We start from the raw sequence: 18,651 nt of genomic DNA, 5'->3' as shown, positions 1-18,651 counted from the left end.
GCAGTGGAACCCAGTAAAACCAGTAATGACAGGTCCAGTAGAAATAAAACCAATACTGTATAGCCCAGTATAACCAGTAATGAAAAACCCAACATAAGCAGACCAGTATTGTAGGGGTCTGGTGGAACCAGTAATAACTGGCCCAGTAAATTCAGAACAAGTACATCAGGCCCAGTATAAACCATAATGACAGGTCCAGTATAAAAAGAACTAAGAGAGCAGAGCCCAGTATAACCAGTAATGAAAGTTTCAGTCCAAATGGACCCAGTGCAAGAAGGCCCAGTATAACCAGTAGTGGAAGGTTCCATACTTTCTTCAACCAGTACTGCAGAGCCCAGTGTAACCAGTAATGGCAGGTCCAGTCCAAACAGAATCAGTACAGCATGGCCCAGTACAGCCAGTAATTAAAGGCTTAACACAAACAGAAACAGTGCATGATGGCCCAGTTAAACCAGTAACCACATGCCCATTTCCTCCAGACCCAACTGGCAATGATAGGTTCAGCAACACCAGAACTGGTACCATCTGGGCCCAGTATAACCAGTAATGAATAGCCCAGTAAATTCAGAACTAGAGAAGAGCAACAAGAACCAGCACAGCCTGGCCCAGTATAACCAGTAACACCAGGTAGGGTACAAAATGAACCAGTGTAGCAGGTCACAGAGTGAGCCAGTAATGGCAGACCCCCAGAAGTAGAACCAGTACCGCTTGGCCCAGTAGAAATAACAATGAGATGTCCAGTATAGCCAGTAATGAAAGATTCAGGACAAAGAGAACCAGTGTAACCAGAGCCAGTGCAACATGTGCCAGTATAACCAGTAGTGACAGGTTCAGCACCACCAGCACCAGTACCCAGTAAATTCAGAACGGGTGCATCAAGCCCACTATAACCAGTAATGACTATCCCAGTACATCAACAGCCAGTATACCCAGTACCCCCACAGTACAGTATGACTGGGATGAGGACGGCGGAGTCCAGCAGATCCAGTAGCCCAGCACAGTGGCTGTGAGGGCAGCAGGGCTCAGAATGACCAGTCCAGTGCCACTGAGCCCAAACCAGCCGAGGCCACCAAACTCGACGTTGACGACCTCCCTCTTTCTGGTGGAGCCTGGCACAAGTCCGGGGGTATCAGACTGGCTGATGCCTGGGGCTGGCATCATGGGCAGTGTCCCCCTGTCAGTTCTTACAAGCACCAGGACTGCCATGACAGAGTCAGGGGTTCAGCAGCACCTGTAGGCACAAAAACCACCAAACAGAGCAAATCAAGACTGGCAAGAACTGACCAAGTCCACCCAGACCTGGCATGATTCAGATCAGTGCCCATAATAAGCAGGACACACAGCCAGTGCAGACCGAGTAGCAGGGCTGGGTTATACACATGTGGGCCTGTGGAGGGCGCTGCCACTTTCTTTCTCTTCCTCCTCTGCAGACCCTGAAGATCTTTAAGTTCAGTTAATCAAAGGCCTTATTGAGCCATCAGCCAATCAGAGCTCACTTTATGGCAGATGGGGACACCTGAACAGGTACAGCCAATCAGAGCTCACTGCTTGTTCAGGTCAGCACACTCAGCCAATCAGAGCTGCCAGCTCTCAGTTCTCCAGCATAGCATTGACAGCATCAGCCTTATCCATGCTGCCACCTAGTGGCCACTTAATACAGCACTTCTTCTGCATGTCAATAAAGTTGATACATTTGTGAATCCCATTTGGTGGCACAAACAGTTAAGTGAAGACCACCTGAGGGGATTTGGCCCTTCTTGTAAAACTGCCAGGGAATTCAGCCAAATTAGTCACAGATGGCTGAAAATGGGCAACATGGAGAGGCAAGCCATCTTAGCTCCAACTTCCAGCTATTTTCTCGCCGTGAAGTAGATGTGGCTCTCATTGCTGAGTGGCGATCAAAGGGATATGCTGATGCAAAACTTCAAAGTTGGCAAATCCATCTGACATGGCGCACACCAATGGATTCTGCTACGTCCCTGTAGGAGTTAAACCTCCACATTAACCAAAATGAGCTCAGGTACACACCTTAATGACTGTGCTGTAACCACAACAAGCACCAGGGGCAGTATGGAGAAAGACTGAAGATGGTCAGACCTGGCATGGGCATCACTCTGACTGGACTTTGGAGAGTCAATATGTTTTAAGGGAATTGTTAACTCAAAGAACCTGGGGATAGACTTTAGTGTGAAAGGAACTACTGTATATACAATGTATCAATCAGCCCCCCATCACCCCCAACCCCCTTTAAAATATGTAATGGCAGTCCCTGCTAGGGAAAGATCTGCTGGTACAAAGAAAAAGATCTGAGCGGACAGGAACAAAAAAAAAAAAATCCAAAGCAAAGTGAAATGGAAAAGCTGCGGAGCTGCAGCAGTTTATTAAGTCAAGTCAGTTAAGTGCAAGACAACGAAGTCTGACATAAAGAGCGTCCAATCAGAGACAGTAGCGTCACAAAGTGGGACGGCTCAACTGTTTTAGTCTCTCTAGAGCAGCATTATACTCCCATCTAGTGGTAGGAAACAGAACTGCATTTATTCATTTAGATGCGCCCAAGTTTTTTTTATGTGAAAATGAAATGCCAGTCGACTTTAAAGTTCTGCCGTCGCTGAAGATCTGACTGAGGCGGAGCCTTTATGAATGACGAGCGCCTTCCTCCTCCCCTTTGAATTTCAGTTCGGGTATTAGGACTAAAAAACTGTTCACTGCCAGGCTTAGACTGAGGAACTGCAAGTCAGCATATGAAGCCGAAACACCTTGTGCTGATCCATCCATTATAATGGGCTGAAGCAGAAAATTAATATATAAATAAACAGATTGTGCTTGTAGGGCTGCTTGCTAAACGGTACATTCTCAAGGCTGAATAAGTTATGGGCGGAGGGGCAGGTCAGTCCAATTGGAGATTCTTGGTGATCTTAACAATAGCTGGACTGCCCCCGTGCCCGGCTGGTCCCTGTGCCCTATTATTATTAGGCTGATACTTTTAGCCCAGGTGACTTACATTTGAATAATACAATTGGTGACATTTCTATTTGCAGCACAGCCAGGTGAAGTGTCTTGCTCAGGGTCACACAGCGTCACTAGTGGAATTTGAACCCACCACCTCATAGTTTGAAGTCCAAAGCCTCAACCACTGTGCCATACCACATGCCAGTGCCAGCCTAACAGTACCCACTGGCTGGTCCCCCATGGCTTCCTCACCGTTCCAGCCATTTCTCCTTTTGGATGTGACTTGCCACCAGACTGGCCAGAGGGGGAAAAAAAAAAGAGAAAGCAAAGCACTAAAGGTGGGTAGCAGAGTTGGCTGATGGGCTTCAGTCAAAGTCCAAGTCTGCAAACTTCATCGCGCAGTACTCGATGTAGTCGAACTCCTCCATGGGGAAGGTGACGTCTTTCCATTTTTTAGGAGAGCGATTGCCACTTGGGGTCTCGATGCCAAAGTTTTTGATGGACAGCATAGGCAGAGTGACCGCTTTATAAATCACCTGGTAACCCCAGTCCTGGGTGAGGGAAGGAGAGAAAGACAAACATCAAAGCCCAACCCCAAAAATGCCCACAGTGGGTTGTGCGACACCCCATCTGCCACCAGGAAAATGTCCTTTGGTCTTTTCTGGGGTGGGGGGGTGCCAGGTGGGCTACTCGGGAAAACAACAGGCTGCCACTCTGACCTTCTGCGCCTACTCAAGTTCTGTCCCCAGTCTGACCCTCATAAGCCCACCTTGCACCCGAGTCCAGGCTATCTGGTGGGCTGACTTGTTTAAAGTGTAAAGGCGCCCAGTTCAGCCTTTGATCTCTCCGCGTCTGGTCCACTGCAGGTCCAGTTTGAAAGCTGAGCCCTAAATTCTGGAGACCTGCTGACCTTAACCAGCTGACCAGTTTAGTCTCAGACCGCCCGTATAAAAACTGAAAAAACATGCATGTCGTATGTGTAGATAAAATCAAAGAGCAGGGGGTCTCCCCCGGAGTTCTGTGCATGTCTTACACACATGGCATAACATCGATCAGGGGCTATGTCGGATATGAGAGACAGAAAGGTCAGGGGGCTTACCGATATTAATCATGTATATAATCGAGAAAAGTATCAGGGGTGGGGAGTAATGGATGAGGGGGGCTTACCGATATTAATCATGTATATAATCGAGAAAAGTATCAGGGGTGGGGAGTAATGGATGAGGGGGGCTTACCGATATTAATCATGTATATAATCGAGAAAAGTATCAGGGGTGGGGAGTAATGGATGAGGGGGGCTTACCGATATTAATCACCCACACCGGTCAGCCACAACATGAAGCGCACAGGCAGGTGACGTCAATGACATTGGTTACCTCGTTCCAATGTCACCAGTCGGGTGGGCTATATTAGGCAGCAAGTGAACACTCAGGTGATGTGTAGGAAGAAGGGAACTTGAGCTCGTTTTACTAAGCTGGGGACCCCGCACCCCCATTTGGGTGTCGTCAATAAACTAATGAAGCTAAAACTGGGTTGCTGGACAGTAAAGCTCGAGAATATCGACTGCCACGTGAATTGACTTTTCCAGCGACTGTCGGTGGCAGCCTTCATTGACAGAATCTTAGAAAGTCGGAGACCCCTAGTCGTATAGTGTGACGTACCGAGTGAGCCTGTGACTTGCCCCCCACTAACCCACACAGGTTTGGTGTTGTCTGTAGTGGTAGTTTGGGGGGGCTCTGTGTGCCTAAGAGCGAACAACCAATGACTGCATATCTGGAAGTTCAATCCATAGAATGCAGTGATGAGGAATAAGGAGTACAGGGGGGGCTTTGGACCTCACAAGCAGAAGAGAAGCTCGTCTGTCCGATGTCTTGTGTTTTATTTTCTATAGCAGGGCGGAGATTGCGGCTGAACTCTCTGAACCTGTGAATCCTTCATGCAGCGCAGTCAGCACGTTATTGGTTATCAGGGAGAATAGGATCGGTGAGGTGGTGGGGGGCGAGTTCATGCTTTGGAGGTGTGAAAGTGTGCTGGGAAGTCGTTACAGAGTCGTGTAAGTTGACATCCACTAGTGATTTCAAATACCGTAGTGTAAATTGACAGGATCCAGTGACAAGCCCAGCGGTCGTCATACCTGACGTCCCCTCCCAAGCAGAAGTGTGCAGTGTCACGTGGGCTGTATACATTTCCAATTACAAGCTTCATAGCGGTTCTGTCGCAGAATAATAATAATAATAATACATCCATTATCCAACCTGCTATATCCTAACTACAGGGTCATGGGGGTCTGCTGGAGCCAATCCCAGCCAACACAGAATAGCAATAATAATACACTTTATTTATATACCGCCTTTCCCATATTCCATCAGCGCTCAGACACAGGTGAGTAGTGACGGGACTCCCCCCACAAACCCTAATTACCGTGGGGGTCTACTAGGAATTCCATTATTTTAATATACGATCAGGAAAAGCCATTGACTGCCGATTGTATTACTGGGATAACTGGGTGCCTGAATGTCGACGCCGCCCACCCATCATTCACGGACCGGCGGAGATCGTGCGTGGCTCACCTGGCCGCAGGTGCTGCAGCTGATGGAACAGCCCGGCTCCCAGTCCTCGAACTTCTTTTCCAGGGTGATTTTCGCGCCCAGAGTGAAGTAAATCCTAAAATAAAGACCAAATTGCGGACGTCAGCCGTCGCCAATCAGAACCCTACTAGCGGTGCAGCCCATCGTTCAAAGCGCCTCGCGCCTGCAGGGTCCACTCACTCAAAGTCCGGATTGATGTTGACGTGCAGCGAGCCCTCGATCACCCGCATGTCGCTGCCGTGGCACACCGCAGTTGAGCAGCGCCTGCAGTAGAGCCGGACGACCTCCGGGTTGTGCGTGTTCCTCTTTGCGTCCGCTTTCTCCTCGGTCAGCCTGCGCTTCATGATGGCTTTCTTCTGTAGTTCCAAGATCTGTAGAGGGACAAGAGAGTGGGTGTCGTTAAGGTCCCCTTCTGCCAGCGCAGCAGCGCCACCCTGCGACCGCAGCTCGGCTCACCTCCAGGCGGTAGTCCCGCGGGGACATGCCCTGGATCTCGGCCACCACCTCCTCGGTCAGTTTGTCCAAGTACTCGTTGGTGTGCTCGCGCTGCAGCTCGCGCCCGTTCTGGTTGGCCACCACGGAGTAGACGCTGTCCTCTGCGCGGGCGCGACCCTTGGCCTATTGAACAGGAAAGATGGGCTCAGAGGGGGCGTTCTGGAGGGCACACTTGGGGCAAATGTCACTCTATCACCCTCACCTGCTTCATGGCGATCTCATTGGTGAGGAGTCCGTACCGAACGACCAGATTGCATTCTGGGATATCCAGACCCTCCTCGGCGACACTCGTTGAAATCAGAAGGTTCAGATCGCCAGTGCGGAATCTTCGAATGACTTCCTCCTGCTGAGACTGAACAGGAGACAGATGAGAATGGACATTAAGTACTCGGCAATGAAATTAACGGCAGCCAGGTGGCAACTGTAGTGGGACAGGGGTGTTGTATGTAAAGTCATGAAACTGTCAGCTGTCCTGTGCATCAAATGAGCGGCCTGCTTACACAGGTTAGGTCCACCTCGAGGAGGCGCTGCAGGTTAAGCACAAAGCTGCCTGCTGTGTCATCTGTCTAGTCACTAAATGTCCAATTAGTGGAGAAGATCTCTGTCAGAGTGACCGCCAGAGGGGTGCTCTGTGTGCGTGTTGGGTTGGGGTCATAAAGCAGCTAGCTGTGTCATATGGCCGGCCAGGCTGCCAATATCCAACTCTGGACAGAAAAGGCTGTGGAAGGCGCTACACATGAGGTTACCGCGTGGTTTGCTCATAATGGAGCTGTATGTAGTCAGAGTGACCTCCAGGGGGCCCTACTTACTGAATATAAAGTTTCTGATGTGGACCCCAGTCACAATGTCCTCCAGGGGACACTGCATGCGAGTTACGGAGCTACCCTGCACCAGTGTCTGTTGACTGCAGAATGTGAATGACTTGTTACTGCAGCCAGCCACTAGATGGAGCTCACATGCACACTCACAGACTGGTTTGTTGTCTTTGTCGGCTATTCAAGGCATTAATTAAGTGAACGCTAATCAGAATGACCAGCAGGGGGCGCAAACTTAAGAAACCCAGCACTAATTCTGCATTCTGCATTTTGTTAGTGAAGTAAACTCTAATCGGAAACACCAGCAGGGGGTGCTACTTATGGGATTCAAAGGGCTGTTTGCTGTCTGATGAGATCTGGTTATTGATACAAAAACCCAGGGGGCGCTGCATGTGGAGGGTACAAAGTAGCTCGTTGACCCTTAGTCTCTGACCTGCATCATATGAGTGGTCTAGTTACTGAAGCCTGCCCATGGAGGGTGCTGTGTGTGAAATTTCAGAACTGCTGGCAGGCAGTGTGGCGTAATGCTTAGGACTTTTACATCAAACCTTGAGGTTGTGGATTCAAATTCTGCTGCTAAGAAGACACTGTGTGACCCTGAGGAAGACACTTCACCTGCCTGTGCTCCAACAGGGCAAAGAAAACTAAAGAAATGTCACCAATTGTATGTCACCTAAGTCACCTTGGAGAAAGGCATCTGGCAAATAATGAAATACAAATAACTTATTTGCATTATATATGTTATGTTAGTATTGCTGGCACTGAGCAGAATGACCACCAGGGGGTGCTGCCCGTTTAAGGACAGCATCAAGGAGGTGCAGCAGGTGAAATTATGAAGCCATATTCTCACTATACTTCATGTGTTGTAATTTACTTGAATGGCTTCCAGGGGGCTCTGCTTGCTGTTGTGAGTCAGCTAAATGGATGGCTACTGATAAAGACCCAGTCAAAATGGCCTCTTGGGGGCGCTGCGCGTGGGGTTATAAATTTGCTAGCAGGCATATCCATTACCTTCATTACATGGACAGTTTAGTTGCTGAAGGCTGCCACCAGAGAGTGCTGCATGTCATAATACCAGAGCTCACATTATGTGGTAGGGGTGGCACAGTGGTAGCGCTGCTGCCTCGCAGTAAGGAGACCTGGGTCCGCTTCCTGCGTGGAGTTTGCATTTTCTCACCGTTTCTGCATGGGTTTCCTCCCACAGTCCAAAGACATGCAGGTTAGTGGCTTTGGCGATCCTAAATTGACGCCCTGCCCGGGGTTTGTTTCCTGCCTTGCGCCCTGTGTTGGCCAAGATTGGCTCTGACAGACCCCCGTGACCCTGTAGTTAGGATATAGCGGGTTGGATAATGGATAGATGGACATTATGTGGTGGGTGGCATGGTGGTAGCACGGGTTCACATCCCAGAACCGTCCGGTGTGGAGTTTGCATGTTCTCCCTGTGTCTGTGTGGGTTTCATACCCGCTGTCCAAAGACATGTGGGTTAGGTGAATTGGCGATCCTAAATCTAGTTGGCTAGATAGCTAGTTGGAATAGGCTGCAGAAGCCCCCCACGACCCTCTTCAGCACTAAGTGAGTTTGCAAATGACTGACTGTCTGTCTGACATTATGTGTTGTCACTAAAGCAGGAGGTCAAAAAAATAGGGCTGGGTGTTGCTCGCTGCTCCAAGTCATGAGAAAAGTAGGGTTTAGAGTCGCGCCAATTACAATGGCCTCTAGGGGGCGCTGCATGTAGGGTGATGACATGGATAGCTGCCCTCACGTCCATCACCTGCATCACATGGCTGGCGTAGTGAGTGATGCTCGCTCAGTTTAGGGTGTTCCTGCTGAAACTGAATTTACTAGCCCAAGCACTAAGCAGAATGACCACCAGGGGGCAGTGCAGGACCAATTACTGTATAAGGCAGTTATACAACAAGTGTTGTTACTCCGCAGAATGTCCACCAGGGGGCTCCTCTTCCTGCCAAAACTCAACTTAATGTCAAATGACACCAACCCCTAGGGGGCGCTGTAAGTATGGTAGGTTCATTACCTGGGTCATGTGAGGTGCCTGGTTGCTGATGCCAGCTCCGGTCAAGATGGAGGCTTTGATCCCCGCGCCTTGCAGCAGCCTGTTAGTTTTCACCCACTCGTTGAGGGAATGGGCGCTCCTGCGGGTCTTGGTAAACAGGATGCCACGGGACTTGGTGGAGTTCTGAAATTGCTCCAGCAGGGTTTTTTCCAGTTTGTTTAGTTTGGGGTTTTCATATTCTGGGGTGTTCGCCACTGTCCTCAATATGCTTTTCTTGTCTGCAGAAACACGAAAAGGTGTGAAAGCCCACCGGCGAGTATGAGAACGCGGCAAAGTCGCCTTGAGGGCTCAGATGGTGGACATTAAGAGGTTGAACAGGCTGGGGCAGAAGAATAAAACCGCCTGTCCTGTAGGGGGTGCTCACCTTCAAAGAGCTCCAACAGGAAGTGGTCAGTCTGGTCAAGGTCCCAATGCCTCGCACGCTCCCCACTGTGGAAGTTGTCCAGAAAGTTGAAGGCATCGATCATGCGCACCGCGTCGTTGATGAGCAGCGCGTCATTGTACTTGCGGAGGTAAAGGGCACAGTGGCGTACCCGGCGGTTACAATCAATGGTTCCTGAAAAAGGAGGCGGGATTTGAACATCATAATAAAGTTGACTGCAGACCACCAGGTAATCCTGATCATTGGTGACCCTCCTGCCTGCTAATGAAGGAGTTGCAGTAGGTGACAAAAACAGGCTGGGACAAAATGGGCTTTACCTGGAGATGGCAGTGGCAGCAACTCATTTGCATAATTAAACAGCCAACCCCACCCCCTGAGCAAGAGAAACAAATCCCTCCAATCAGGTGCCACGTGGGTGACACCTCTGGCTGCACAGAACTGCTCTAAGGGCAGATGGTAGTAAAAGACATGGCATGGGAAGGGGGTAGGCCAGTTCAGAAACCCCATGGCACCTGGCACTCGCACTGTCCGGATCCTACAGAAGCCTGTTTAGTAAACGTTTAGGTGCTCACCTTCCTTCTCCAGTAGAACAACTGCCTGCTCGTAGTCCTGGGTCCCGAAGTTTTGAGAGATGTCCTCGAAGTCCATGAAGTCATGAATCGCTCGCATCATCTTCTTAACCTTCTCTCCAAAGGGGTCCTGTGCAGATGCCACACACACAACAAAAGAATCAGCAAAGTTGTAGCGGGTACAGTTGCCCAGGCTGGCCACATGGGGGTGCCATTCTTGAAAAGCTGAACCAGTGAGTGTACAGGAGACAAAATTGATAAGAACCTAGTAATAAAAGGGACCGGGGCACCAAGTAGCAGGTGTGATGTGGTGCCATGGAGGGGCATTGGCATGTAACAACTGTTGAAAGTACGTACCTGGGGTCTGTCTTTAGGGATGTCTAACTGCTTTCTTGGCTTCGGGACTTTCTGCTCCAGCTCCTCAGAATACTCTTTGACGGACATTATTGCCCAGGCATCAAGGTTGGCACAGATCTGCAACACATGGCAAAGATAAATTGCAACTGTGCCTCTTCTAAACTTTCCTCTGACAGTACACAGCTCTGTATCATTAATGGATTTTCCATAAGCTTAATTTATAAATCCAAGTAGCTAACACTGGCATCATCCAAGCTGCTTTTTAGCTCTCTTATGCCAGGAGATGGCATCTTTGTGGTTCTATATCCAGAGCCAAGACACAGCTCTGATTTAGCTGCCAGTTTTGTAGGATTCCTGAATTCCTCCACTAGGAGGCACTGTGTCTGAAGGGCACAAACTGACTCCTATTGGTAGACACAAGTTCAAGTTTAGTGGATGCGACCTTTATGCCAGTCTCCAGAGGGCACTGCAGGTGACCTCTACCCCAGCCGGGTCACTCAGATCATTGATTTGCTGAATATCACTGGCAAACAGTAGGAATGCTAACCTCATACCCCCTATCAACATTCTCTGTGTCTTTTGTTCTGAAAAATTTAAAAACTTACACTTAGTGAGGATGAAGCCCCCACATATGGCATTACACTACCCTTAACATATTAGCACAGTTTAACTGGATCACAAAAGATCTTTGTGATGTTTTTGGGTGGTACTCCCTTGGCACGAAAGGCAGGGGATAGAGACCCCTTTTAAGGTTTAGACATTAGGGGGGGCCCCACCAAACCTCAAAGTGGGTTCAACAAACATGGCATTCTAATAGTTCTCCCATCTCCCACGATCAGTAGGCTGCCCACCTGTAGGATGTGCTCCTTGGCACCTTTAGCGTTCTTGGCGCCGCCAGTCCCTGGGGATGCAGTGAGACCCAGCACTTGTGGGAGGGACACCAGGGGCCCGCCGTGCTGCAGCTTCATCTCCACGTAGCGCTCCATGATCTTGTTGTAGACGGCATCCTTGTGGGTGTGGTGGCACTCATCTATGATGAGCAGCGTGAAGTCTGTGGGAAACAGCGAGACCCTCATTACTATGTCCTCACCACCGATGGCCTAATTTGACTACCCAGAAATCTCTATAGACTAACATCCTGTTAGATGGGCACACAGTGAGGTGGGCAGCCAAATGGGGGACAGAGGAAATCCCTTGTTGTTAGGGTGGCAGGGTGTCCAACTGATGCCAAGCAGAAGTGCCTACTGCACAATTGCCAGGCCAGGACTGGCTCTGTGATTGGCACCAACAGGAAGTGTAATGACCGGGTGAGGACCAAGATGGGAATCCTCGACTCGCCTGTGAGCTCCACGTGCTTCATCTCATCGGGGTTCTTGAGGGCGTTCTCAAGGATCTGTGCCGTGCAGATGATGATGTCGCTGTCCTGCACGACCTTGGCGAAGAACTCCTTCTCCTCGCTGTCCCCGCTGACGTGGGCGATACTGTAGTTCTTGGAGAGGAATGGGCTGAACTCTTTGTTGTAGTGCTGGTCGACCAGGTGGACCTAATGGTTGGGTTACAGAGAGGAGTGATTGAGCGGGGAGACTTGACCGAGGACGTTGCCCGTGATGGAGTGAAATGAATGGTGGACGCACCTTGTTGACCAGCACAGCCACCTTGGCCAGTGGTTTCGTCTCCAAGTGATGCTTCGCCACATAGACGGCGGCCCTCGTCTTCCCTCCGCCCGTTGGCAGCCAGATGATGATGTTCCTGCCCTCCAGCGCTGGCTGGATCACTTCCTGCTGGTACTTGTACAGATTCATCTCGGGGCTGTAACTGAACAAGAGAAATGACGTAACACCCCCATGTTTGGGGGGACAAGTCCGCTCAGGCGTTCTGCGTCACCCGAACATAACCTGCGTCCCCAAAAGACCACCGCTTAGATCAAACACACATGCTACAATTGATCAATCAAACATTTCCAGCAGTTTGCTGCACACATCAAGAGACCAGAGTCTTGTTAGGAAGTAAGGTCATCTCTGGACCTTCTAATATTGCGCCATTGTGCCATCAGGCCTGTCCAGTTTGCTGTTCATAATGGACCCTAAGGGAGTTCTGTGCCACTTTCATGCCCTCCACATGGATGAGGACTGGGCTCAGAGGCTGCTTAACTTGCTGGAAGTCCACCACCAACTCTTATGTCTTGGTGATGTTGAGATGGTCCTCCACTGGCCCCCTGTACTCTGACCCCTCTCCATTATTACTGTAGCCTAGGATGTCAAGATCTAGTATTATACTGGAAGTCTGGTGTGTAGAGGGCAAACAAGAAGGGGCCGGGGGGCAGGCCAGTTCCCTGAGGTGCCCCAGTGTTACACACCACCATCTCCGACCGACCACCCTTGAGCCTTAAAAAAAAAAATTTGGCTTCTGTGGATCAGGTAATCAACCTAATGACTTAGAGATCAGTGGCTCTAGACCAGATGTTTGAGTGGCTGGTCCTCTCAAGGAAGACCACCTGGGCCCACTGTAGTTTTCCAATCGGACAAAGCCTGAAGTGGACGATGCAATGATCTGTCTACTGGACAAAGCTGGCCACACTGGGAGGATTCTGTTGTTTTGGATTTCTCCAGTGCCTTCAACACCATCCAGCCATCCCTGTTGAGGAGTCCACTCAGAGATACGCAGGTGGACGAGCCTGTGGGGTCCTGATGATGGACCAGATAACCACAGTTTGTGAGACTCAAGGACTGTGTGAGCACCACAAGGAACGGGCCCGCCTGCTTGTCAGTTCACCCTGTACACCTCAGACCATAACTGTAACAGCAGGTCAGGTCACTCGAAGGCCATTCTGCACTTATTAGGGGGGTACTGATAAGGGGGATTGGAGTCAGGGGGAGAACTTTGAGAACTCTCTGCAACTCAACATCAGCAAAACCAAAGAACTGGTGATCGACTTTCACAGCACCAGAGAGTCTCCATGTCTGGTCTCCTTTCAGGACGTGGATGCACTCCTACCAGTACTTTGGGGTCCACTTTAGTGACAGGCTGAGTAACGTTAGAGCAGGTTCTCTTTCCTTAGGAACCTGTGCTCCTTTAATGTGGGTAGTGACACCCTTTACATGTCCCATTACCATCAATCAGTGTGTCGTGTGCCAAGCCAGTAACATCACAAAAGAGAGGGCACCAGCAAACGAGCAGGCTGGTTAAGAAGGACCCGCCGGAGATGGTGGTTTTCGTCACACCGAACAGTGGACCAGCTCTACACCCTTAGCAGGATCCTGGAGGGTGCATGGGAGTTTGCCCAACCAGTCTACATGTGCTTGGTGGACTTGGAAAAGGCGTTCGACCGTGTCCCTCGGGGAATCCTGTGGGCGGTGCTCCGGGAGTATGGGGTACCGGACCCCCTGATAAGAGCTGTTCAGTCCCTGTACAACCGGTGTCAGAGCTTGGTCCGCATTGCCGGCAGTAAGTCGAGCCCGTTTCCAGTGGGAGTTGGACTCCGCCAGGGCTGCCCTTTGTCACCGATTCTGTTCATAACTTTTATGGACAGAATTTCTAGGCGCAGCCAGGGTGTTGAAGGGGTCCGGTTTGGTGAACTCAGGATTGGGTCACTGCTTTTTGCAGATGATGTTGTCCTGTTTGCTTCATCAGGCCGTGATCTTCAGCTCTCTCTGGAGCGGTTCGCAGCTGAGTGTGAAGCGGCTGGGATGAGAATCAGCACCTCCAAATCCGAGACCATGGTCCTCAGCAGGAAAAGGGTGGAGTGCCCTCTCAGGGTTGGGGTGGGGGGGGATCCTGCCCCAAGTGGAGGAGTTCAAGTATCTCGGGGTCTTGTTCACGAGTGAGGGAAGAATGGATCGTGAGATTGACAGGCGGATCGGTGCGGCATCCACAGTGATGCGGGCTCTGCATCAGTCTGTCGTGGTGAAAAAGGAGCTGAGCCGTAAGGCAAAGCTCTCAATTTACCAGTCGATCTACGCTCCTACCCTCACCTATGGTCATGAGCTATGGGTAGTGACCGAAAGAACGAGATCGCGAATACAAGCGGCTGAAATGAGTTTCCTTCGCAGGGTGTCTGGGCTTTCCCTTAAGGATAGGGTGAGAAGCTCAGTCATCCAGGAGGGGCTCAGAGTAGAGCCGCTACTTCTCCGCATCGAGAGGAGTCAGATGAGGTGGCTCGGGCATCTGATCAGGATGCCTCCTGGACGCCTCCCTGGTGAGGTGTTCCAGGCACGTCCAACCGGGAGGAGACCCCGGGTAAGACCCACGACACGCTGGAGCGACTATGTCTCCCGGCTGGCCTGGGAACGCCTTGGGATTCTCCCGGAAGAGCTGGAAGAAGTGGCCAGGGAGAGGGAAGTCTGGGCTTCTCTGCTTAAGCTGCTGCCCCCGCGACCCGACCTTGGATAAGCGAAAGAGGATGGATGGATGGATGTTTCGTTAGAACAACGGCAGTCGCTCCACAGTTAATTGTTCTTGAACTCCTCACGATATGAAACTATTGCGTCAGACATACTGTGTACTGCGCAGGCGTCAGAAACTTAGAAAGCGTTTTTTTTTTTTCTGCATTAGACTAATTACAGGGCGGTCCAGATCAAATTATGCAGATCCAGATCGTCAGGATGACTTTGATTTATTATTATTATTATTTTACTTTTCATGATGACAGTTGTGACCGCACATCCCTGTATGAAGTGCAGTCATGGAGCCAGAGAAGTGCTCGACTTCCACTAAGCACTGATCCAGCTGGCCCTGCACTGAAACTCCGAGCCTCTTTTCTTCTTCTCACACGCTACTTTTGCTTTTATCATCATCTGCGCTGTAATTAAAGTATATCCACACGTTACTTTCAAACATCTGTGTAAAACTCGCCATCGTCAACCACACGTGTTTGCTGCTTCAACCCGCAGAACCAAATGTGCGCAACATACAAACCCGTGGTCCTTTACGGAAGTTGTGACTTGGGCTCACTGTGGTCACGTGGCGCAAGGTCACCGCATAGTAAGCAGCGCAACGTAACTGAATGCTCAGGGCGACCAACAAACAACCCCTCTGCAGGATTAGACCAGACTGAACGAAAATGCTATTGCTATTTTTTTCGTTTTACTCAATTTTCGTTCTCGTTTTAGTTCGTTCAAATATCACTAATTTTTACTTTTATTTAGTTTTGGTTTCTCTGTTTGCCTTAATTTCAGCTCTCGTTCTTGTAAAACGAAAAATAATATTTTTAGTTCTCATTTTCGTTATAAAAATATCACTGGTATGAATCTTTGCAGTCGTTGGAGAAATCGATGACCACAATGCCAGCTTTGGGAGTGAGCTTTGCCGAGAGTATAAATCAGAACATCCTCCACACCTGTAGAGGGTCCGTAAGCTGGGGTCACAGCTACCAGACTCTTGAAGGTCTCCATAAAAAAAGTACGGGAGAGCAACTGGTGTAAAATCCTTAGGGAACTATTTTCATTATTTCTAATCATGTGCATATACAGTATAATATTCATTCATCTATCAGAATAATTGATGTCACAAAGCATGTGACTTACCTGCTCGATGACACACAAGCTGTCCTCCTCTCAGTGTCCTGCTGCTGCTCCTCCTCTCCTGGCAAAGTCTCCTTTAGCTCTACGGTGCTCGGCTCTTAATATTCAAATCCAAGTGGAAGCTCCGCCTCGCCTGTAAGTCACATGGTGTGTACTGTGATGCCCACTTTCAGATGCCAGTCTTATTGTCTTATCTATTCAGCTGTGTTATTACTTGGGGGTGGCACTATAGTGATGACGCACAGTCTCAGTGGGGTCAAGGTGTGTCCCGATTCTTCAGGCTCCTTGCACACCTTAATTACTCTAAATTTGTGAGGTGCCCACAATGGACTGGCATTACTAGACAGGTTTACACAAAGGCACTTATTTGGGAAAAAAATTGGTGCAACATACAAGAGCCAATCCTGGAAGGGAGGCCAGACCCATCAGAGTCACTCTTGTACTGGGTCAGTTTATGGAGACACTAGGTAATGTGACCTGTGATCTGGGAGAACATGCGAGCTCCACAGGCAGGAAGCCCAGGTCCACAATGTGCTAGAATCCCTTAACTGCTGTGCCACCAAGCCATCTTGGGTAGTTAACTGGAATAGCAGTTGACATTCTTAATAAACAGTGCACATTTAAACTGTCATACCAGGCTCTAGTGAGAAACACATCAGCCACTATGTACCCCAATATTCTTGGGCATTTTGGAAGGCCATCTTACTTTTAATCCTAACATTTATGGCACTTTGGTCACAGTGCCCAAGTGATGGTTTGGCACCCTGGCCAGATGTGCCCAATGCTTACTGTGACTCCATCTGGCCTGACACTGCTCTGGATAAGCAGGTTTAGAAGAGGAGGATGCTGTGACACTACTAATTTTAAATTTAGGAAGCCCCCAGAGACTCTCACGAGGTGCAGATTTGTCCTTATCCTAGTGGTTATTATTAAGTTCGACAATACAGGGCCTTCCATTCTGGTCACAATGCCCACCATCAATAGGTATGAAAATGCACGAGTACCCACTCCAAATTGTATTTTAGAAGCTCCCAACCCCAGAGACGCATTGGGTCCAACTCTGCTTCAATCCTATTGGTCATTAAGAAGAGTGCTGAGACACAGGGGGCCTGACTTGTGACACAATGCCCACCTGATGCCTCCTTGTGTGGACATGAGGATTCAATAAAACTTCTCTACTACTATGAATATGATGAATATCAAATTTAATTAGATTTTAGGATCTATCTTTCTCTTCCTATTATATACAGGGGGTCCTTGGGTTACGACTCAGTTCCGTTCCCACAACAGTGATGTAACCCGAATTTTGGTGTAAGTCGAAACACACCCTAGCTGAAGTCATTTACCTATCCTAACACATTTGCAAAATCATAATCTAGAACATAAAAACACAACTAAGCCACAGAAAAAGGAAAAGGACATAAATATACTGTACTGTACACTGTACTGTAGTAACAGAAAAAATGAGTGTAAAAAAAAAAAACTCCTTACGTTTATTCTTGCTCACATCTCAATTTTTTTTTTAAGTTTTTATGGGAGTGAGTGTTGTAAACTCGAAACGTTGTATGTCGAGACGTTGTAACCCGAGAACCCCCTGTAGTGCCCTCCCTATCCATCAATCTATTATATTGTGACATTCAAGTCTATGTATGCATCTCTCAGTTACATAGTTGCTTCCCTCTCTATTATATATTGCCTTTCCTACCTACCTACCTACCCATTATATAGTGACTTTCCTATCTATACATCACTCTGTTAGTGTCTTCTCCATCCATTATAAGGTACCTTCCCTATCTATCCATCTGCTTTGTTTATTATATAGTGCTTTCTCTATCCATCCATCTATTAAATAGTGACAAGCTTATGTATCCATCTCTCTCTCCCTCTGTCTATTTAATAGTTGCTTCTCTCGCTATCAATCACTCCCAATTATATAGTGACCTTCCTACCTATCTATACATCTCTCTGTTACATAGTGCCTTCCTTATCTAACTACCCATCTATTATATAGTACCATCCCTATTTATGTATTGTACAGAGCTCTCTCTATTATATAGTGCCTTCCCTATCCATCTATCTATTATACAGTGATATTGAAGTTTTTGTATCCGTCTCTATTATATAGTTGCTTCCCCATCCATCCCTCACTCTCAATTATAATAGTGACTTTCCTATCTATACATCTCTCTGTTACAGTGTCTTCCACCATCCATTATAAAATGTCTTCCCTATCTATCCATCTGTTTGTCTATTTGATAGAGAAGGCACTATTATACAGTACCATCCCTATCCATGTATTGTACAGTGCTCTCTCTATTATATAGCGCCTTCCCTGTCCATCTATCCTTTGCATTTATATATCCATATATTATATAGTGCCTTCCCTGTCCATCTATCCATTGTATTTATATATCCATATATTATATAGCGCCTTCCCTGTCCACCTATCCATTGTATTTATATATCCATATATTATATAGTGCCTTCCCTGTCCATCTATCCATTGTATTTATATATCCATATTATATATGTATTCATCTCTCTATTATATAGTTGTTTCCCTCTCTAGCAATCACTCTCAATTATATAGTGCCTTTCTTACCTATCTTTACATCTCTCTATCTAATTACCTATATATTATACAGTACCATCCCTATCCATGTATTGTACAGTGCTCTCTCTAATATATAGCGCCTTCCCTGTCCATCTCTCCATTGTATTTATATATCCATATATTATATAGCACCTTCCCTGTCCATCTATCAATTGTATTTATATATCCATATATTATATAGCACCTTCCCTGTCCATCTATCAATTGTATTTATATATCCATATATTATATAGTGCCTTCCCTATCCATCTATCCATTGTATTTATATATCCATATATTATATAGTGCCTT

General features: G+C 48.2%; 1 protein-coding gene across 1 annotated transcript; it reads right to left on the bottom strand.

Annotated features, from left to right (window-relative positions):
• Positions 1–2,347: 2,347 nt before the first annotated feature.
• On the bottom strand, positions 2,348–15,933 carry dhx58 (DEXH (Asp-Glu-X-His) box polypeptide 58). Its single transcript, XM_039742841.1, has 13 exons — positions 15,750–15,933; positions 11,862–12,042; positions 11,566–11,770; positions 11,079–11,278; positions 10,228–10,344; positions 9,874–10,000; positions 9,284–9,475; positions 8,881–9,137; positions 6,235–6,384; positions 5,994–6,155; positions 5,718–5,908; positions 5,520–5,613; positions 2,348–3,500 (listed from the first exon to the last, which is right to left on the bottom strand). The coding sequence occupies exons 2-13, from the start codon at positions 12,027–12,029 to the stop codon at positions 3,315–3,317; spliced, it is 2,049 nt and encodes a 682-aa protein (XP_039598775.1). The 5' UTR covers positions 12,030–12,042; positions 15,750–15,933; the 3' UTR covers positions 2,348–3,314.
• Between the last annotated feature and the right edge of the window lie 2,718 nt (positions 15,934–18,651).

The sequence above is a fragment of the Polypterus senegalus genome, unplaced genomic scaffold (genome assembly GCF_016835505.1).
Source record: "Polypterus senegalus isolate Bchr_013 unplaced genomic scaffold, ASM1683550v1 scaffold_5122, whole genome shotgun sequence".
Lineage (NCBI taxonomy): Eukaryota > Metazoa > Chordata > Cladistia > Polypteriformes > Polypteridae > Polypterus > Polypterus senegalus.
The sequence above is the reverse complement of the archived record's forward strand: the minus strand, read 5'-3'. Positions and strand labels throughout refer to the sequence as shown.